General features: G+C 39.1%; 1 protein-coding gene and 1 non-coding gene across 2 annotated transcripts in view; one reads left to right on the top strand and one right to left on the bottom strand.

Moving 5' to 3' along the window:
- The window catches only part of ZYG11A (zyg-11 family member A, cell cycle regulator), a 78,183-nt gene that overhangs the window by 43,620 nt on the left and 11,631 nt on the right, over positions 1-22,932 (bottom strand). Inside the window, exon 3 of the mRNA XM_055306144.1 lies at positions 5,186-5,934. Within this exon, the coding sequence (XP_055162119.1) occupies positions 5,186-5,934 (749 nt within the window). The remainder of the gene's footprint in view (positions 1-5,185; positions 5,935-22,932) is intronic.
- LOC129498034 (U6 spliceosomal RNA) lies at positions 4,017-4,123 on the top strand. Its single transcript, XR_008662066.1, has one exon. It is a non-coding gene; the product is annotated as a U6 spliceosomal RNA (small nuclear RNA).

Here is a 22,932-nt window from a genome sequence, read left to right as displayed (position 1 = left end):
AAGGTACTAGGATCAGAGCCCCACATCAGGCTCCCTGCTCAGCTGGGAGCCTGCTTCTCCCTCTCCATCTGCCTCTGCCCCTGCTTGTGCTCTCTCTCACTTTCTCTGTCTCAAATGATAAATAAAATCTTTTTTTTTATTTTTTTATTTATTTATGATAGTCACACAGAATGAGAGAGAGAGGCAGAGACATAGGCAGAGGGAGAAGCAGGCTCCATGCACCGGGAGCCCGACGCGGGATTCGATCCCGGGTCTCCAGGATCGCGCCCTGGGCCAAAGGCAGGCGCCAAACCGCTGCGCCACCCAGGGATCCCTGATAAATAAAATCTTAAAAAAAAAAAAAAAAAGTCAACAAAACAAAGCTAGTCTATAATCTTAAAAAATATCAGTGTCACAAAGAACAGGATGGACTAGGTAACTCTCCCAGATTAAATTACAGAGGGGCATGAAAAATAAATGCAAAAATGACCCTGGACTAAAAGGAAAAATATTTTACAGAGGGCATTACTGGGATTAATCAACATTGTAAATGTGCATAGTAAGATTATTTAAAGCACTGCATCAGGTAGCCTGGGTGGCTCAGTGGTTTAGCACCGCCTTCAGCCCAGAGTGTGATCCCCAGGGTGTGATCCCAGAGACCCAGGATTGGTCCCGCACTGGGCTCCCTGCATGGAGCCTGCTTCTGCCTCTGCCTGTGTCTCTGCCCCTCTCCCTCTCTCTCTCTGTCTCTCATGAATAAATAAATAGAATCTTTTAAAAAAAATTGTTTAAAGCACTACATCAATGTTAAACTTCCTGAAACTTGGTAACTACAAGTTACCATTGTAACTTGGCCATTAAGGAGAATATCATTGCTCTTAGGAATACAAAACTCAAGCATTAAGGGCTAAAGGGACATGATGTATGCCACCTACTCTCGAATGGTTCAGAAAAAAATTCTGTGTATAAAAGGGATGCGATAGGGGCAGCCCCGGTGGCACAGCGGTTTGGCGCCACCTGCAGCTCAGGGCGTGATCCTGGAGACCCTGGATCAAGTCCCACGTCGGGCTCTCTGCATGGAGCCTGCTTGTCCCTCTGCCTGTCTCTGCCTCTCTCTCTGTGTGTCTCTATGAATAAATAAATAAATAATCTTAAAAAAAAAAAAAAAAAAGGATACGCTAGGGCAGCCCTGGTGGCTCAGCGGTTTAGCACCGCCTTCAGCCCAGGCGTGATCCTGGAGACCCGGGATCAAGTCCCACGTCAGGCTCCCTGCATGGAGCCTGCTTCCCTCTACCTGTGTCTCTGCCTCTCTCTCTCTCTCTCTCTCTCTCTCTGTCTCTCATGAATAAATAAAATCTTTTTTTAAAAAAAAGGATACGATAAAATAAATGTGGTCAAAATGTTTAAAATTAGCGACCCACCAAGTTAAAAGTTTTTTCAAAACAAATTTTAAGTACTAAAAATAGATTAATGGCCCAAGGACCTACACATAATAATCTAAAGAATATATTCTAAAATTTTTTAGTTTTATGATCATGGTGCCTAGGTGGTGCAGTTGGTTAAGTCCCTTCAACTCAGGTGATGATCCCAAGGTACTGGGATCAAGTCCTGCAGACTCCCTGCTGAGCAGGGAGCTCCCTCTGCCCTTCCCCCTACTTGTGCATGCTCACTTGTGTTCTCTTTCTCCTCTCTCACTCTCAAAACAAAATAAAAAATTTTTTAAAAAAGTCTTACAATCAGATGTAAGAGCTGAAAAGGAACAATGAATAAGCCACAACAAAACCAAGCAGAAGACCAAATAGCTGTTGCCTCACCCTCTCTTCTCTTTGGCTTCCTGCAGATGCCACTACAAAACAATCTTCAAAAAGGATTCTTTCCACACCCCACCAGTGGATCAACAAGGATTTCCTACCTAATGAAGATATTGCATGGCTTTTGATACTAATGCTGGGTGCCCTTTTTGCCTGTTTTTTATTTTTTTAAGTAGGCTCCACACTCAACATGGGGCTTGAACTCATGATCCTAAGATCAAGAGTTGTATGCTCTACCGACTAAGTCAGCCAGGCACCTCCCCCTTATACCTACTTTCAAGGAATTAGGTACATGTTACCCATTCTAATTTGGGGTGCAATAAATAACATTTGTTGTATTTAAGGGTATTTGCTGACATTTAATTTTATCCATATTAAATGTGAGCAAATTTTTGATCAAACAACTAAGATACTTGGTATACTCTGCATCTGATATGAAACATATATTTCCACTAAATAAAAGGTTTCCTGAAACATACCTTTTAAATTTGCCATACCTTACAGTCTACATAAGGCTGGCTTAAGATATTTTAGAGTTTCTTAGTACTGGATAGATTGTGGTCTCTCCTCTCCATCCCAATAATATCAAACACTGTATATAATGCATAATTTAAAATTTTCAAAGTAAACTAAATTTACACGTATACCAGATAAGGTCACCGAAACATAGCTTCCCATTTTCTTTTAGCATACCCACTTTGATAGTATCTCAACTATATGCATAATCCATCAATAAAATATTCCAGCATTTGTCCCATATTATTGCATATACCAAGAGCTCTAACATGCTAAAAACAATTTTTCCCCAATTCCTGCAGTCTTTTGATTATTGTGACACTAAATGCTATTCATCTGAAACAGGCCTAGGTATACATTCCTGGTAAATAATTCTCAACATCTGAAAGTTCACATTATCTCTATTACAAGCCTAATGATATGATATGGCTTCCACCTTCATTAGACATGCCAGAAATTTAAAAGGACTTCAGGGGCGTCTGGGTGGCTCAGTTGGCTGAGTCACATTCCTGATTTCAGCTCAGGTCTTGATCTCAAGTGTCATGAGATCTAGCCACGCTAAGGCTCCATGCTCAGTGGAAGTGTGCTTGGATATTCTCTCCCTCTGTTCCTTCCCTCATTCACATGCTCTCTTTCTAAAATAAATCTTTTTTAAAAATATAAAAGGACTTCAAAATACAATTGCTATTTTCAAATCAAAAGAACAAAAATGTGAAAACAGCTCTCTCTTTTGTTCCACCATCATGGTGTGTGTGGTTGACTGTCCATCATGTCTTCACACAAAAGTTTCAGGATCAAGTGATTCCTGGCCAAGAAACAAAAGCAGAAGCATCCAATTTCCCAGTGGATTCGGATGAAAATTGGTAATAAAACCCAGTACAGGGGTGCCTGGATGGCTCAGTCGGTGGAGCATGCAACTCTAGATCTTTGGGGTGTGAGTTCAAACCCCATGCTAGGCATACGGCCTACTTAAATAAGTAAGTAAATAAATAAATAAAAACAACTAATAATTGCAAATAACTTTATTCTCTCATTCTAAAAAGAATTACTTATTGCATAATTATAAATCATTTTAAAGCAGTGGTTCTGAACCTTGGCTGCAAATTAGAATTACATGGGAACTTTCAAAATTTTGATGCCCACACCAACTCCCAGACCAGTTAAATCAGAATCTGTGGGAGATCAAACACAGGCATCAGTACATTTCAAAGCTTCCAAAATAATTACAATGTACAACCAAGGTAGGGAACCACTGTTTTGTTTTGTTTTTAAAGATTTTATTTGACAGAGAGAAAGCACAAGCAGGGAGAGCAGCAAGCAAAGGCAGGCTCCCCAATGAGCAGGGAGCCTGACAAGGGGCTTCATCCAAGGACTCTGTGATCGTGACCTAAGCCAAAGGCAGACACTTAACCGACTGAGCCACCCAAGCACTGCACTATTTTAAATAAGAAATATTCTGAGACAGCCCCAGTGGCTTAGCGGTTTGGCACTGCCTTCATCTCGGGGCATGGTCAACCCAGGGCGTGGTCCTGGAGACCTGGGATCGAGTCCGAGTCCCATGTCCTCGTCCCACGTCGTCGGGCTCCCTGCATGGAGCCTGCTTCTCTCTCTCTCCCTGTGTCTCTCATGAATAAATAAATAAAATCTTAAAAAAATATATTCTGGAACACAAATGCTTAAATATATGCTGTTTTAAAAACAGCACCAAGAGTGCTCACTTCAGTAGTACATATACTAAAACTGAAACAATACAGAAAAGATCAGCATGGCCCCTAAGCGAGGATAAGATGCAAATTTGTAAGGTGTTCCATATTTAAAAATATATATATAGCATGATTGGCTATAAATTTATTCTGGCAATGTTCAAAACTTTTTTCTTTCGTATTTTTAAGATTTATTTATTTGAGAGGGCTAGAGAGAGAGAGAGCACTTGAACATACCAGCAGGGGGAGGGGCAAGAGAGGGAGAATCCCAAGCAGACTCTCCAGTGAATGTGGAACCCACACAGGGCTCGATCTCACAACCCGGAGATCATGACCTGAGCCAAAATCAAGAGTCAGACACCTAACCGACTGAGCCACCCAGGTGCCCTGTTAAAACTTTTTTTAAAGATTCTTTTCAAGGGGATCCCTGGGTGGCGCAGCGGTTTGGCACCTGCCTTTGGCCCAGGGTGTGATCCTGGAGACCCGGGATCGAATCCCACGTCGGGCTCCCGGTGCATGGAGCCTGCTTCTCCCTCTGCCTGTGTCTCTGCCTCTCTCTCTCTCTCTCTCTCTCTCTCTCTCTGTGTGTGTGTGTGACTATCATAAATAAATAAAAATTAAAAAAAAAGATTCTTTTCAAAATTGTTTTCTCTCATACCTTCACCAAAAATGTTGATCACCTGCCTAACTAATTATATAGAAGTGAGCAGCATAAGTTTTAGAGTTACAAAGACCTGGATACAAGTCCTAGATCAAAAAATTTTTAAAAAATAATAAATAAATAAATCCTAGCTCTACCATTTAATAGGTAGTTATATGATAATGAATAATCAGTTTAACCTCTGAGTTTCCATCTCCTCATCTATAAAATGGGAGGATTAAAGAGGAAAACAACACGCACAATGTGGCATCTGGTACATAGGAGGGAATGTATAAATGGCTACATTTATCATACCAAACTAGCCTAGAAGACCCTGGAGGCCTGGACCATATCTTGTTTAAGGTCATAATTCCAGAACCTACCACATGGTAGCTACATAAAAATTACTGTTAAGCTCCTTAAGGAATTTTATCTGTCTCTGTAACTCTAATACCTAGCATATATTCTGATATACAACAAAAGCCTAACAACATTCTGAACAAAGGAAACAAACTTATTTCAAATAAAAAACAAACCCTCAAGCCTTGCTTTGCAGTAAAGAAGTCAGAATAACCAGCATCCGTAGCCAATAGTCCCACAAACTGCATTGCAGGTCGTTGTTGTATAAACAGTTCTACAGCTCCATCAGTGATGTAATTGCCCCCTGAAATATCCAGTGACACAATATTAGGCAGAATATCCTTTTGCTGCAGCAAATGAAAAGCTAGATCTGATTTGAGTTGCCTGTGATCAGAAATATCAAGGTGAAGCAGACATTTAAGTTCTCTAATAACTGCAAGAATTTGTGGTTTGGTCATAGTCAGGCATTTCAGATAGTGCATAGTCAGAGATTTGAGTCGATCCTTACAGGTAAGGAGTGAAGAAATGTTAGTGACCAGAGTATTGGAGATATCCAAGCTTTCCAGTTTTGGTAACTGAGAAACATTAGCCAGGTCTTCACTATGAAAACAAACATTGAAAACACTTAAAACGCGAAGACCAGTGAGCTGACCAAATAGGAGTCTTGAATCTTGAGGGATACTTGTCGAGTCCAAGAGGAGACACTGAAGGTTTTGCTGGATCCAACTATTGCTGCAGAGTCCGCTTAGGATGTCTGAAATTGGGAGGTCAGTGTGCACTGCAGTAGCATCTAGCTCAATGACTTTGTGATGGCAGAAGGCTTTTGTGAATGCAGCTGTCGAGATTTTAGCTTTTTGAATATTGACCAGCTTCAGTTTCATTTGGTTGCCTTGGAAAATGCTTGCTGTTCTATCAGTCAGCTTCCCTATAAGAGAACCAAAACCAGCTTGTAATAACTAAATCTCATGCCTTTTCCAGGAAGCATTGTGGCCAATGAACAATGACAGATGCTAATAATAACAATGACTACATTTACTGCTTACACCCTGCGAAGCATTGTTCTAAACCCTTTACTCAGATTACTTCACTTATTCTTTATAATACTATAACAATACCATAATACTATTACTATTATAACTGAGGAAACTGGAGCTTAAAGAGCTCCAGTTACCTCCAGTAACTTGTTCAAAGTCAAAATATGTGGCAGAACCAGGAATCAAAACTAGTTCAACTCCAGAGCCCATAGTTTTATCCATAGTAACTTTGTTCATACACTCAACAAAACAACAACAAAAGACAAAACAGATAAATAAGTAGAGGATATATAAAATAAAAATAACACTACCAATGATTACTTTTAACCAAATTAATGGACAGCCTCTGACAAGTCACTTACCTCTGTAGGCCTCATTTTCCTCATCTATAAAATGAATGGGTTATACTAGATTTTATTTAGAAAAGATTTACTACGCATCTCCTATATGTGAGATCCTGTGTTAAGAAATGGGCACACAGGGCAGCCCCAGTGGCGCAGCGGTTTAGCGCCGCCTGCAGACCAGGGCGTGATCCTGGAGACCCTGGATCGAGTCCCACGTCAGGCTCTCTGTATGATGCCTGCTTCTTCCTCTGCCTGTGTCTCTGCCTCTCCCTCTCTCTGTCTCTATGAATAAATAAATAAAATCTTAAAAAAAATTAAAAAAAAAAAAGAAATGGGCACACAAGGTAATTTGACCCCTGTGACAAGGAGTTCAGTTTAGAAAGGCATGTCAGGTAAATAAAGGATTAATAATAGTGTACTGACATGCAGTACTGATTTGTACCACTCCTGAGCTGGTGCACATAAGATTAACTTTGGGAAAAGTTTTGAAGACTAAATATCAGTTTGGGGGAGTGAAGGGAGACAGTGAAGGGTGGAAGAACATATCAAAGACAAGGAGGCACAGATGAGCAGATTTACTTGGAAAGATCCTAAGTAGACCAACACTATTGGAACACAGTGGTGTAAAAGCTAAAAAGGAAAGTGGAAGGAAGGTAAAAGGCAGATGGGGTCTGTACACAAAGCTAGGAAACCCAGACTTTTATCCTATGGACAATAAAGAACAATTAAATTTTGAAGCAGAAAAAGGAATGGTCATAACTACATTTTTAAAAAGACCAATTATGTGACTAAAATAATTACAATGGTGTTTGGTGGGAGTGAGATACGGCAAGGTATTATTAATGTTTTTTCAAAATGAAAGATAAAAGTTTAAACTAAGACTGACAGAACATGGTGGCTGAACAGACCGGGGCAAAGAACTAAGGGGAAAAAAAAAAAAAAGTATATTAAGCTGATTCCCAGCTTCCCAGTTTGTGTTAAGTTGCACTACCAAGACAAGAAGAAGGAAGTCCCTATACCTCAGACTTTGAGGAAGAATTCAGTATTTTCATTCATACATTTATCCAACAAATACCGAGAGTTCACTGTATGTGAAATGTCAGCTATGCTAGATGCTAAGAATGGTGAAGGAAATAAACATGGCTCCTGCCAACATGGAGCTTACTTACACCCTAGAGGGAGAACACTGAACAAACAGAAAACTACTAACATTAAAAATATAGTGAAAAAAAAAATAGTGAGTGAAAAATAGAACTACTCTATGATCCAGCAATCACACTACTGGGTATTTACCCAAAGAATAAAAAAAATACTAATTCAAAGGGACACATGTACCCTGATGTTTATTTTTTTATATAGGTTTTATTTATTTATTCACCGGAGACAGAGAGAGAGGCAGAGATGTAGGCAGAGGAACAGAGGAAGGAGAAGCAGGATCCATGCAGGGAGCCCAAAGCAGGACTTGATCCCAGGACTCCAGGACTATGCCCTGAGCCAAAGGCAGACAGACACTCAACCACTGAGCCACCCAGCCGTCCCTACCTTGATGTTTATAACAACATCACCAACAACAGCCAAATTATGGGAAAGAGCCCATCGACTGAATGGATGAAGGAGAGATGGTACATGTAAACACACACACACACACACACGTACATATGTAAATGTATATATGTGTGTGTGTGTATATATGAGAGACAGAGAATATTATTCAGCCATAAAAAAGAATAAAATCTTACTATTTGCAACAACACAGATGGAGCTACAGAATATTGTATTATGCCAAGCAAAATAAGTTATGAGAGAGACAAGTACCATATGATTTCACTCATAGGTGGAATTTAAGAAACAAAAGAAAGGAACAAAGTGGGGGGAAAAGAAAGAGGTAAACCAAGAAACAGACTCTTGGGACATATGGGAAGCTCAGCTGGTTGAGTGCTCAGCTCTTGATTTCGGCTCAAATGGTGATCTCAGGCATGAGATCAATCCCCAAGGCAGGCTCCACCCTGAGTGGGGAACATACTTGGGATTCTCTTCTTCCTTCTGTGTCCCACCCCACCCCAAGACCCAAGAGTATAGTCTCTCTCTCTCTTTTCTCTCCCTCTCAGTAGAAAAGAAAGGAGAAAAGAAAAAAGAAACAAACTCCTAACTATAGAAAACAAAATGATGGTTAGGAGGGAGGAAGTGGGACAGACAGATTACAAATAGGTAATGGTGATTAAGGAAGGTACTTGTGATGAGCATCAGCTGATACAGGAAGTGCTGAGTCACTAAATTGTATACCTGAAACTAATATTACACTGTATGTTATATAACTGGAATTTAAATTAAAACTTTTAAGAAATGTAGTAAGTGTTCTAAAGGAAACAAACAAGAACATAAAACGGGGTAAGGAAAGGAAGAAGAATGTCAAGAATCTTCTTTGTCTCTCTGGAGTTTGAGGAGGTGATATTTAAGCTAAGACCTAAGGACGTGAAAGATAAAGATTACTGTCACTCTAGATTGAAGGAAGAGCTAAAGTCCTGAGATGGGAAACAGGTTGGCTTTTTCTATGAGATGAGAGGAAACCAATGTGACTGAAGCACAGCTGATGAAGGTTAGAGACAGGTTAGAGACAGAGGCAAGAGTCAGATCTGTCAGACCAGGGCAAAGAATTGACATTTTATCCTAAGTATAAGGAGAAGCCTTTCAAGTGTGACATAAGAGTGGCCAGATCTGTCATGAGGACTGTTTGCTATGTGGCAGAGCTTGCCAAGGGGCAAAAGTGGAGGTAAAGAGAGCACTTGTGAGGTCAGGGAAGAGGAAAGAGAAAGGTGTTATTGATAAGACTTTTTTTTTAAGAAGAAAAGAATGTTTGAGATAGATATTTTGAAGGCAGAAAATGTTTCAATAGAATCAAAGAGAGAGGGATCCCTGGGTGGCTCAGCGGTTTAACGCCTGCCTTTGGCCCAGAGCGCGATCCTGGAGTCCCGGGACCTGGAGTCCTGGGATCGAGTCCCGCGTCGGGCTCCCGGCATGGAGCCTGCTTCTCCCTCCTCCTGTGTCTCTGCCTCTCCCTCTCTCTCTCTCTCTCTCTATGTCTAGCATGAATTTAAAAAAAAAAAAAAGAATCAAGGAGAGAGGAAGAAGAAATGAAAAACTACTCCTCCTAAGTCACTGAACAACAAGGTAGATGACCAAGTCATTCTGGAGATGGGGGAAATGGCAGTGTAGTGGATGTTGTAATATGACACCTGGATCCTTAATAGGAACAAAGAACTTACTATTAGAGCTGCTGGGAGTACAGTCAGCCCTCATCTATGGGACATCAACTGAAAAGAGCTGCTCTACCCAAGGTCAGACCATTTCCCATGCAGACCCATATCCGAAACTGATCTGGATGGCATAAAGGTCCAACCCTGGTATAAAGTTCCAGCCCTCACATCTCAAATCTCAACTCAGCACAGATCTGAGTCATTGTTTCACCTTCAGGATTCCCCAAATGATCAGCTGAGGTTTTCTAGATTCCATAGAGTTTAAACCTATGAGACTAAAGGACAAACACTTGGAATTAACTGGCATAGAGACAGTATTTAATAAAACTGTGGGAGGGACACCTGGGTGGCTCAGGTCGTGATCCTGGGATCAAATCCCACATCAGGCTTCCTGCATGGAGCCTGCTTCTCCCTCTGCCCATGTCCCTGCCTCTCTCTCTCTCTCTGTGTCTCACATGAATGAATGAAAGAATTAATTAGGGCAGCCCCGGTGGCGCAGCGGTTTAGTGCTGCCTGCAGCCCGGGGTGTGATCCTGGAGACCCGGGATCGAGTCCCACATCGGGATCCCTGCATGGAGCCTGCTTCTCTCTTTGCCTATGTCTCTCTCTTTCGCTCTCTCTGAATAAATAAATAAATAAATCTTTTAAAAAAAAGAATTAATTAATTAATTTAAAAAAAAAAAACGAGGGAATTGGGACATCTGGGTGGCTCAGTCCATGATCTTGGGGTCCTGAGATCAATCTCCACATCAGGCTCCCTGCTCAGTGGGGAGCCTGCTTCTCCCTCTCCCTTTGCCCTTCCTCATGCTTGTGCTTTCTCTCAAATAAATAAAATATTAAAAAATAAATAAATAAAAGCTGCTTCATTAAAAAAAAACTGGGAATGGATGACATGGGAATGTAAGAGGAGGAAAAGCAAGAACAAAATACGGAAAATAACTACATCTGAGGTCAGTAGAATGAGGAATAATAGTCATAATAGCAAATAATAGCTGCTGATGTTCTAAATATTTTAGATATATTAATTCTTTAAGTCTTCATAAAACCCAATGAGGAAGGGATGCCTATTAGTCACCTTTTACAGAGGAGTTGAAACATAGGAAAGTTAAGTAACTGGCCCAAGGAAACATCTAATAGTCAGGACAGTGTATAAACCCAAATAGTCTGACACCAGAACCAGAACTCTTAAATCTTAATTTGTACTGCCTTTCAAGGAGAGTTGGATAAGGAGACAGATCAGCAGCAGCCACTGAAGTAAGAGGAAAACCAGAAGAATGATGACTGAGAAGCCCAGAGAAGAAACACAGTAGACCTAGGACACATCCTGGATATATGGTTCTGAAGCTTAGAATAAAAGTACTATGCTGAGAACTCTAAGGAATCAGAGTAGAAGTGGTAGCTTCTTTTTTTTTTAATTTTTAATTTTTATTTATTTATGATACAGAGAGAGAGAGAGGCAGAGACATAGGCAGAGGGAGAAGCAGGCTCCATGCACCGGGAGCCCGATGTGGGATTCGATCCCGGGTCTCCAGGATCGCGCCCTGGGCCAAAGGCAGGCGCCAAACCGCTGCGCCACCCAGGGATCCCCCGAAGTGGTAGCTTCTAAAACAAAACAAAAAGACCTACAGACCTACAGAATGTACAAAGTACTATTGGGTACCCAAGTCAGAATCTCAAGGAACATAAAATATTTAAGGTACATACAGAAAAACAACAGCATACAAAGGAAATTGTGGAAGAGTAACCAAGAATACAAGAAAAAAAAAAACAAAACAGAGAAATGAAATACTCTAAGTCAGAAAGGTCAAGAGTAATTAATACTAAAAGTCAAAAGTACAATAAACTCTGATGATTTAATGAATCTAGGCAATGATCATTTATGGCCACCAAAATACAAAACCAACCAGACAACCAGACTTAATTAACTCCCTTAAGGAAGTACAAGGCCCTATCAAAAACATCAAATCTAAATCTAAGCAAGCATCTACCTCTAACTTCCAACTTAAAGGAATTACAGCTATCAGAGGAACAGCAAAAAAAAAAAAAAAAAAAAAAAAAAAAAAATTGAAACAGCAAAAAATTATAGCACTGTCAAACAATGGCAAAATCCAGACTGTGGAAAAACTCTACATAACAAACTACCACAGTTTCTTTGAAAAAAAAAATAAATAACTGGAAAGCCCCCAAACACACAGAGATTAAACAACACACCTGTAATTAAAATGTGGATCAAGGAAGAAATCTCAAGAGAAATTTTAAATTTTGATCTACATGAAGACACAACTTATCAAAATTTATGAGATAAAGCGAAAGCAGGGATCCCTGGGTGGCGCAGCGGTTTGGCGCCTGCCTTTGGCCCGGGGTGTGATCCTGGAGACCCGGGATCGAATCCCACGTCGGGCTCCTGGTGCATGGAGCCTGCTTCTCCCTCTGCCTGTGTCTCTGCCTCTCTCTCTCTCTGTGACTATCATAAAATAAATAAAAATTAAAAAAAAAAAATTAAAAAAAAAAAAGTAAATAAAGCGAAAGCAGTGCTTAAAGGTAAAGTTATAGCTCTGAATACATATATTAGAAAAGAAAGAGCCAAAACCAATCATCTAAGTTTCCACCTTAGGAAACTAGAAAAAGAACAAATTAAATGCAAAGCAAGCAGAAGAAAAGGAATAATAAAAATTAGAACAGAAATCAATGAAACTGAAAATGTGAAATCAACAGAGAAAAATCAACAAAGCCAAAAGCCGGTTCTTTGAAAAGATCAATAAAAATCAGCCTAACTAAAAATAAATTAGCCTCGGGCAGCCTGGGCGGCTCAGCGGTTTAGCATCACCTTCAGCCCAGGGCATGATCCTGGAAGTCCCACATCGGACTCCCTGCATGGAGCCTGCTTCTCCCCCTCTGCCTGTGTCTCTGCCTCTCTCTCTCTCTCTATGTCTATCATGAATAAATAAAAAATTTAAAAAAATAAAAAGAAAAGAAAACTACTGACAAACCTCATGAACACAGATGCAAAAATCCTCAACAGAATATTGGCAAACCAAATCCAACAATGTATAAAAAGAATTCCACACCACAAGCAAACAAATTTATTCCAGGTATGGAAGGCTGGCTCAACATTTAAAAATCAATCAATGTAATCTATCACATCAACAGACTGAAAAAAGAAAAATCACATGATTATATCACTAGATGAAAAAAAAAAGCATCTGACAAAATCCAACGTTCATTCCTAGTAACAACTTTCAACCATAAACAGAGGGGAACTTCCTCAATTTGAAAAGCCTTAGTACAAAAAATCTACAAGTAACATACTTAGTGGTGAGAAACAAAACTTTCTCACTAAGATCAGGTAAAAGGCAAGGATGTCCCCTCTCACCACTCCTTTCCATAAATACAATATCATTTACATCAGCACCCCAAAACAAGGAAATATTTAAGTATAAATCTAATATGTACAAGATCTATATGAGAAAACTAAAAACTGATAAAATCCAAGAAGAACTAAATAAATGGAGAGATACTGGATATCATGGATATGGAGATATTCCATGTTCACAAATAAGAAGACTCAATATTATCAAAATATCAGTTGGATTGTTCAGTCATAAAAAAGAATGAAATCTGTTCATTTGCAACAACATGGATGGAACTAAAAAGTATAATGCTCACTGAAATAAGTCAGTTGGAGAAAGACAAATGCTGTATGACTTCACTTGTGTGGAATTTAAGAAACAAAACAATGAGGAAAGGGAAAGGGAAAGAAGAGAGAGAGAGAGAGAGAGAGAGAGAGAGAAACCAAGAAACAGACTCTGAACTATTGAGAACAAACTGATGGCTGGGGGAGGATCAAGGGAATGGGTGTAACAGGTGATGGGGATTAAGGAGTACACTTGTGATGAGCGCTGGGTGATATACAAAACTGCTAAATCACTAATTTGTATACCTGAAATTAATATAACACTGTTAATTATATGGGAATTAAAATTTTTTTTAAAGTTATCAGTTTTTCCCAACTTCATCTACCAATGTAATGCAATCCTAAGAAAAATCCCAGCAGGTTATTTTTGTGAGTATCAATAAAGTTTACATGGAAGGCAAAAGACCCAGAACATCCAACATAACCTTGAAAAAGAACAACTTGGAAAGCGGACACTACCTAACTTCAAGACTTCCTATAAAAGCTACAGTAATCAAGACAGTGTGGTACTGGTGGAAGAATAGAGAAAGAGATCAATGGAAAGGAAGAAAGAGCCCAGAAATAGATCCAAAGGAGTAAAGGTGATTCAATGCCTCAAATACAATACTACAGCAAATGATGTTGGAACAAATGGACATCCATATGAAAAAACAAAAACCAAACGTGAATCTAGACACAGACCTAAAACCCTTCATAAAAATCAACTCAAAATAGATCATATATGTAAATGTAAAACACAAAATTATAAAACTCCTAGAAGATAACATAGGAGAAAACCAATGGGTATAGTGATGCCTTTTTAGACACAATACTAAAAACACAATCCATGAAAGAAATAATTGAGGGGCACCTAGCTGGCTCAGTTAGAAGACCATGTGACTCTTGACCTCAGGGTCATGGGTTAAAGCCACACACAGAGTTATGGATTACTTAAATTAATAAAACTTAAAATAATGATAATTGATAAGCTGGATTTTATTATAATTAAAATCTTGGGGTACCTGGGGCTCAGCTGTTTGGGCATCCAACTCTTGGTTTCAGCTCAGGTTATGATCTTGCAGTTATGTGATAGAGTCCCATGTTGGGCTCTGTGCTCAGTGCAGAGTCTACTTCAGGTCCTTACTCCCTCTTCCTCTCATTCATATACTCATTCACTCTCAAATTAATTAGTTAATTTTAAAAAATTAAAATCTTACACCCTATTAAAGAGTATATTAAAAAATTAAAAGACAAGCCAGACTGGGAGAAAATCATTATAAAAGACTTATCTGGTAAACTAATCCAAAATATACAAAGAACTCCTAACAATAAGAAAACAAAAATAGTAAGAAAATAAACATCCCAATTAAATAATGGGCCAGAGACCTTAACAAACACCTCATCAAAGACAATATATAGATGGCAAATAAGCATAAAGATGCTCCACATCATATGTGATTAGGGAAATGCAAACCAAGACAACAACAAGACACTACTATATACCTATAAGAATGGTTCAAATTCAGAACACTGATAACACCCAAAACTGGGCAAGATGTGAGGCAATAGGAACTCATATACTGTTGGTGGGAATGCAAAATGGTACAAAAGACAGTTTGTCAGTTTTTTACAAAACTAAATATATTCTTACCATATGATCTAGCAATCGCATTCCCAAAGGAAGTGAAAACATGCCCACACAAAAACCTGCATAAAGATGTTTATGGCAGCTTTATTCTTAATCACCAAAACTTGGAAGCAAGTAAATGAACAAACTGTTACACATCCAGACAATGGACTATTCACCACTAAAAAGATATGAACTAGGGATGCCTGGGTAGCTCAGTCAGTTAAGTGGCCAACTCTTAATTTGGCTCAGGTTGTGATCTCAGGGTCATGAGATTCAGCCCCAATTTGGGCTCTGTGCTCAGCAGGGAGTCTACCTGAGATTCTCTCCCTCTACCCTCCCCCTGCTATGTGTGTGTGCTCTCTCTCTCAAATAAATAAATCTTAAAAAAAAGAAAAAAAAGAAAAAAGGCATGAGCAATTAAGCTATAAAAGACATGGCAAAACACATATTGAGTGAAAGAGCCAACCTGAAAAGGCTATATAGTGAATGATTACAAATGTGCAAAACTATGGAAACAGTATAAACATAATTGATTGCCAGGAATGGGAAGAAGATATGAATAGAGGACAGAGGATTTTTGGCACAGTGAAAATACTTTGATATAATGATGACTATGTCATTATACTTTTGTCCAAACCCATAGAATACATAACACCAAAAGTGAACCTTAAGGTAAAACAAGGACTCTGAGGGACACCTGGGTGCCTTAGCAGTTTGGCACCTGCCTTCAGCCCAGGGCATGATACTGGAGCCCAGGGATCAAGTCCCACATTGGGATTCCTGAATGGAGCCTGCTTCTCCCTCTGCCTATGTCTCTGTCTCTCCCTCTTTCTGTGTCTCTCATGAATAAATAAAATATTAAAAAAAAACAAGGACTCTAAGTGATTATAATGTGTCAAATATGGAAAAAAATACCATTCTCATGAGTGATATTGATAATAGGGAAAGCTACACATGTGTGGGGGCAGAATTAATAAGAAATCTCTGTACCTCCTCTATTTGGTTGTAAACCTAAAACTACTTTAAAAAATAAAGACTTAAAAATATGCATACACACACAGATACCCACACACATAACATACATATTGCAAAATAATACTAGAGACAGGCGGAAAATCTGTAGAATAAAAGAGGCCTAAAAACCCCCATTAAGCAATCAAAATATGTGGACCTCACCTGGAAACTAACTAAAACAAAGGTTTTTAAAAGTTTTAAGACAGGGGCTGAGTGGCTCAGTTGGCTAAGCAGCCAACTCTTAATTTCAGCTCAAGTCATGACCTTGAGGTCCTAAGATCCAGCCCTGTGGGATCCACATTCAGTGGAGAATCTGCTGTAGGATTATCTCTCTCCCTCTGTCCCTTCCCCACCCCTCTAAAATAAATCATTCTTAAATAAAATCTTTTTTAAAAATTAAAAAGTTCTAAGACAGTCCAAATGAACACTCACTATATATTTGATATTAAAAATAAATACTGGGCAGCCCGGATGGCTCAGTGGTTTAGCGCTGCCTTCAGCCCAGGGCGTGATCCTGGAGACCCAGAATCTAGTCCCACATGGGGCTCCCTGCATGGAGCCTGCTTCTCCCTCTGCCTGTGTCTCTGCCTCTCTCCCCTGTGTCTCCCATGAATAAATAAATAAAATCTTAAAAAAAAATAAAAAATAAAAAAATAAATACTAAAATTTTAAGTGTGAAATTAAAATTATGGTGTTATATATGTACATATTCACACACACATACATATACACAAACATACACACAAGTCCCCACTCCTCAACTACAGTTACAGTTGAAATGATAGAATATCTACAAAATATCTGGGGGTAGGACAAGGGTGGGTAGAGGTATAAATGATACAAGATTGGCCATGAGCTAATAATTATCTAAGTTGAATATACTGAGGTTTAGTTTCTCTAGTTTTGTACATTTCAAAATATTTACATACGTTTTTTAAAAATCAAATCTACAGAGATTAGAAGATATAAAATTTATCTTTTCTTGCCAAACTATATGCCTTCACTTTGAGGAATATATGGGCCTCAGAGGGTAAAAGCCACAGGATAGAATGCATTTTCTTTTGCTTAATTTTTCTGCAAATTTATTTAACTGGTGACATATAGCATCTTTATATTAAAACTAAATATGAGGGGTGCCTAGCTGGCTCAGTCAGTAGAATATGCAACTCTAGATCTCAGGGGTCATGAGTTCAAGCCCCACATTAGGTTCCTGGAACCTGCTTAAAATACAATAAATATAAAAAAGAAAAAAAATACAATAAATACATAAAATTGAACATGTAAAATCTAGGGGGGGCAGAGAGAATGAATACAAAGTAGCACTTTCAGGGACTCCTTAAGGGGAATACAGCTCAGGGTTTGAAGCTTTAGCTCCTAGCACAGTATCTGCTGAGTAGTGGGGACTTGATGAATTAAGAAGTGAAAATTGCTGTAAGCACATAGTTATTTGCAAGAAATCTGCCACAAGTCTCATGAAAAGGTTATCAAATAAGCATAGCATAGTGGTTAAAAAAACAAAAAACAAAAAACCACTGTGTTTGGATCCAGAGTGTCTTGGTTCAAATTCTGACTGCCACTTCTAAGCTATACAACCTTGGACCAAAAGTTATTTATCTCTCTGATCCTCAGTTTCTTCATCTATAAAAAGAGATAACAGTATATACAAAGCTTAATAACATGGTTGATATATTCCTTATCTCTACTGGGAAAAACTGATGTGGGAGAAGGAGGGGGTTGTTCCTAACTAAACCACAGAACAAAAGTTCTTAATCTTCAGCTTCAGCCACCACATCTCTAGCAACTGTACCCTTGTGAAGTTATCTTATGGACTCTTGAACACCAAAAGTATTCTTTGTCTCTGACATAAACTGAGTGAGTCAATGAACACTGACTTTACAAATTGGTTATCTCCAACCTCAACCTGGAAAAATAAATCTCTATTTCCTTCTCTTCAGAACCTATCCTCAGCCAACAAATAACCTAGAATCTTTTCAGAATGGCTTTCCTCCCCACCAACATCAAACACAGCTCTTACCCCCACCCTATTTTCCTTTTAGTTATTCATCATTTCTTCCTTCCCAGGCAAACCTTACTGACCTAGGCTCATGATTCTTATCCTTCAGCCACCACAGGACCTTGTGTCATCAATTTTTAGCTCTTATATATTTTTAATGTTTCAGTCTTCACTGGCTTTTCCCTTTTTGTATACAACAGATCTGGGCTATCCTTTCCCCCACCCTCACCCTCAAAAAATTACCCATCCCTTTTTTTTCTTGTTAAATTTCCTAAGGGTACAGGTATATCCCATTAGCATGAATTACAAAATGGATTCAAAAACCTTTTCAATGTAGGCAGAAGATCCAACAAAAAAACAAAGGTTAAAAAAAAAAAAAACACAAATGTTAGAACAACTTTATAAAAGACTAGATCCGGACGCCTGGGGGGCTCAGTGGTTGAGCGTCTCTGCCTTTAGCTCAGGGCATGATCCTGGGGTTCTGGGATCGAGTCCTGCATCAGGAGTCTGCTATTCCCTCTGCCTATGTCCCTCCTCTGTCTCTCATGAATAAATAAATTTTTTAAAAGTCTTAATACACATGGGAAATAAAAAGCAAACTAAGCAATGTAAGCAAGAGGAAGGAAATAATAAAGATTGGAGTGGAAATTAATGAAATAGAGGATGGAAAAGATACAGAAGAAAAAAAAAATCAAAAGCTAGTTCCCTGAGATCAACAAAATTGATAAACCTGTAGCTTGACTAACAAAGAAAAAGAACTCAAATTACTAAAATGAGAAATGAAAAGGGACAGAACCACTTACACTACAGAAATAAAATATTATGAAAGAATACTAAGAACTGTATGCCAACTAATTAGATAATTTAAACAAAATGGATAAGTTCAAAGAATAACACAAACTAGTAAAACTACTCAAGAAGAAATAGAATATGGGAGTGCCTGGCTGGCTCAGTAAGAAGAGCACATGACTCCTGACCTCAGGGTTCTAAGTTCATCCCCCACTGGATGTAGCAATTACTTAAAAATAAAATCTTGGGGTGCCTGGGTGGCTCAGCTGGTTAAGCATCCAAAATTGTTTTTGGCTCAGGTCGTAATCTGAGTCATGAGAATCAAGCCCTCTATCAACTCACTCAGCGGGGAGTCTGCTTCTCTCCCTCTGCCCCTAGTAAATAAATCTTTAAACTAAACTAAAATAAAATCTTTAAAAATTAAAAAAATAGGGACACCTGGGTAGCTCAGTCAGTTAAGCATCTGCCTTTGGCTCAGATCATGATCCCGGGGTCCTAGGATCAAGTCCCACATATCAGTCTCCCCACAGGGAGCCTGCTTCTCCCTCTGCCTATGTCTCTGCCTCTCTCTCTCTCATGAATACATAAAATCTCAAAAAAAACTGAAATTAAAATTTTAAAAAACCATTTCTGTACACTAAAAATGACCAATCCAAAAATGAAATTAAGGGGAGGAGGGCGGGGGTTGGGGGTGAATGGGTGACGGGCACTGAGGGGGGCACATGACGGGATGAGCACTGGGTGTTATTCTGTATGTTGGCAAATTGAACACCAATAAAAAATAAATTTATTATTAAAAAAATGAAATTAAGAAAGCAATTCCATGTAAAATAGCATCAAAAGAATAAAATACTGGGGTGCCTGGGTGGCACAGTCAGTTAAGCATCCAACTCTTGATTTCAGCTTAGGTCATGATCTCAAGGTCAAGAGATCAAGCCCTGCATTATATCTCTGCTTGGGATTCTCTCTCCTGCTCACCACTCCCCAACCCCTCAGTCACATGCATGTGCGCAGTCTCTCTCTAAAAACAAACAAAATATTTAAAAATAAATTTAACAGGGATCCCTGGGTGGCGCAGCGGTTTATCGCCTGCCTTTGGCCCAGGGCGCGATCCTGGAGACCCGGGATCGAATCCCACGTCGGGCTCCCGGTGCATGGAGCCTGCTTCTCCCTCTGCCTGTGTCTCTGCCTCTCTCTCTCTCTCTCTCTCTCTTTCTGTGTGACTATCATAAATAAATTTTAAAAAAATTAAAAAATTAAAAAATAAAAAATAAATTTAACAAAGGAAGTATAAAATTTATGTGCATAAACTAAAAGAGAAATTTGAAAGATTTTATTTATTCAAAATGGACTAAAAACCTAAAAGTGTAAGAGTAAAGAAACCAACACTCTTAGAATAAAATACAGATGCAAATACTATGACTTCGGATTTGGCAATGGATGTTTAGATAGGATAGCAAAAACATAAGTCATAAAAGAAACAGATAATTGGGTTTCATCAAAATCAACTTCTGAATCAAAGGATGCTATCAGCAAAGTGAAAAAAGAATTCCTAGAATGCAAGAAAATACTGCAAGCCATGTAATTGATTAAGGACTTGTATCTAGAATATTTAAAGAATACAGACATAGAACGTATAGCTTAGGGAATATTGTAATACTGTAACAACTTTGTATGCTGACAGATGGTAACTAGGTTTACCATGATCATCATTTTGTAACATATGCATTGAATCACTGTCTTGTACACCTAATGATGTCAATTATACCTCAATTTAAAAAAAAAACAGAAACAACTTTTAGGGCACTTGAGTGGCTCAGTTAAGTAACTGACTCGATTTCGGCTCAGGTCATGATCTCGGAGTCATGGGATGGATCCCAGCAACGGGTTCCACACTCAGCATGGAATCTGTTTAAGCTTCTCTCTTCTTGTGCCCCTTCCCCTGCTCACACTCTAAACAAATAAAATAAAATCTTTAAAAAAAAGACAATCTAATTAAGAAATGGGCAAAGGATCTGATAGACATTTCTCTAAAGAAAATATACAGGGGTTGGGACACTTGGGTGGCTCAGCAGTTTAGCACCTGCCTTTGGCCTAGGGGGTGATCCTAGAGTCCCGGGATCGAGTCCCACATCGGTTGGGCTCCCTACATAGAGCCTGCTTCTCCCTCTGCCTGTGTCTCTCATGAAGAAAAGAAAAAGGAAGAGGAGAGGAGAGGAGAGGAGAGGAGAGGAGAGGAGAGGAGAGGAGAGGAGAGGAGAGGAGAGGAAGAAAGAGAAAAGAAAGAAAGAAAGAGAAAGAAGAAAGAAAGAAAGAAAGAAAGAAAGAAAGAAAGAAAGAAAGAAAGAAAGAAAGAAAGAAAGAAAGAAAAGAAAAGAAAAGAAAAGAAAGAAAAGAAAAGAAAAGAAAAGAAAAGAAAAGAAAAGAAAAGAAAAGAAAATATACAGGGGCACCTGGGTGGCTCAGTCAGTTAAGTGTCTGCCTTTGGCTCAGGTCATGATCCCAGGGTCCTGGGATCAAGCCCCACATCAGGCTCCCTGCTCAGTGGAGAGCCTGCTTCTTCCTCTCCCTCTGCCACTCCCCCTGCTTGTGCTCTCTTGCTCTCTCTCTTTCTCTCTCAAATAAATATAATCTTTTAAAAAAATAATAAAGAAGAGGGATCCCTGGGTGGCACAGCGGTTTAGCGCCTGCCTTTGGCCCAGGGCGCAATCCTGGAGACCCGGGATCGAATCCCACATTGGGGTCCCGGTGCATGGAGCCTGCTTCTCCCTCTGCCTATGTCTCTGCCTCTCTCTCTCTCTCTGTGACTATCATAAATAAATAAAAATTATAAAATAATAATAATAATAATAAAGAAGATATACAAATGGCCAAAAAGCACATAAAAATATGCTCAACATCATTACTCATTAGGGAAATGCAAATCAAAACCACAATAATTATTTCACATCCACCAGAACAGCTATAATCAAAAAGTCAAGTAAGGACTCTTGGTGAGGTTATGAAGAAATTAGATCTCTTGCATGCTGCTGATAGGAAAATAAAATGATATCACTTTGGGAAATAATTTGGAAATTCTTCAAAAAGTTAAATATAGAGTTGCTATTTGACCAAGCAATTCTACTCCCAGGTATACACCCAAGAGAAATGAAAATGTATGTCCACACAGAAATGTGTACACGAATGTTTGTAAGTAGCATTATTCATTGAATGAATAGCCATAATCCACACAACTGAATATTATACAGCTGCAAAAATGAAGTTGTGACTAATGCTATATGGATTAATCATAACTATTATGCTGAGTAAATGAAGTCAGATATAAATGGGCACATACTGCATGATTTGATTTATATCAGTTGTTTAGGAAAGATAAACTCATAGAAAGTAGAAGAGTAGTTGTTTAGGGTTGGTGGACGGGTTAGGAGTTTCTTTTTGAGATGATGAAAATGTTCTGAAGTTGACTGTGAAGATGGCTGGCCCAAATCTGTGATTTAAACACACACACACACACACACACACACACACACAAACCCACTGAACTGTATACTTTAAATGGGCGAATTATATGGTATGTGAAAATATATCTCAATAATTGATTACCAAACCCCCCCATTTTTTTTAAGATTTTATTTATTTATTCATGAAAGACAGAGAGAGAGAGGCAGAGACACAGGCAGAGGCAGAAGCAGGCTCCTCTGGGGAGCCGATGTGGCACTTAATCCCAGGACCCTGGGATCCTGACCCGAGCCAAAGGCAGATGCTCAATCACTGAGCCACCCAGGCATCCCCCAAAAAAACCTTTTCATTATTAAAAAAAAAAAAAAAAAACTGTAGGGCTCCTGAATGGCTCAGTTGATTAAGCATCTGCCTTTGGCTTATGATCTCACGGTCCATGTTAAGATTAAAGCCCTGTATTGGGCTCCCCACTCAGACCATTCCCTGGCTCATGCTTGCTCACTCTCTCTAACAAATAAATAAAATCTAAAAAAAAAAAAAAAAAAAAAGTGGGGGGGGGCACCTGGGTGGCTCAAGTGGTTAAGCATCTGCCTTTGGCTTGGCTTACAATCCCAGAGTCCTGGGATCGAGTCCAAAGTCAAGTTCCCTCCTCTGCAGGGAGCCTGCTTCTCCCTCTGCCTATGTCTCTCCCTCTCTCTCTCTCATGAATAAA

This window comes from Nyctereutes procyonoides, unplaced genomic scaffold, assembly GCF_905146905.1.
Source record: "Nyctereutes procyonoides isolate TBG_1078 unplaced genomic scaffold, NYPRO_anot_genome, whole genome shotgun sequence".
Taxonomy (NCBI): domain Eukaryota; kingdom Metazoa; phylum Chordata; class Mammalia; order Carnivora; family Canidae; genus Nyctereutes; species Nyctereutes procyonoides.
Note: the sequence above shows the minus strand (reverse complement) of the source record. Positions and strands in the feature narration are given on the sequence as shown.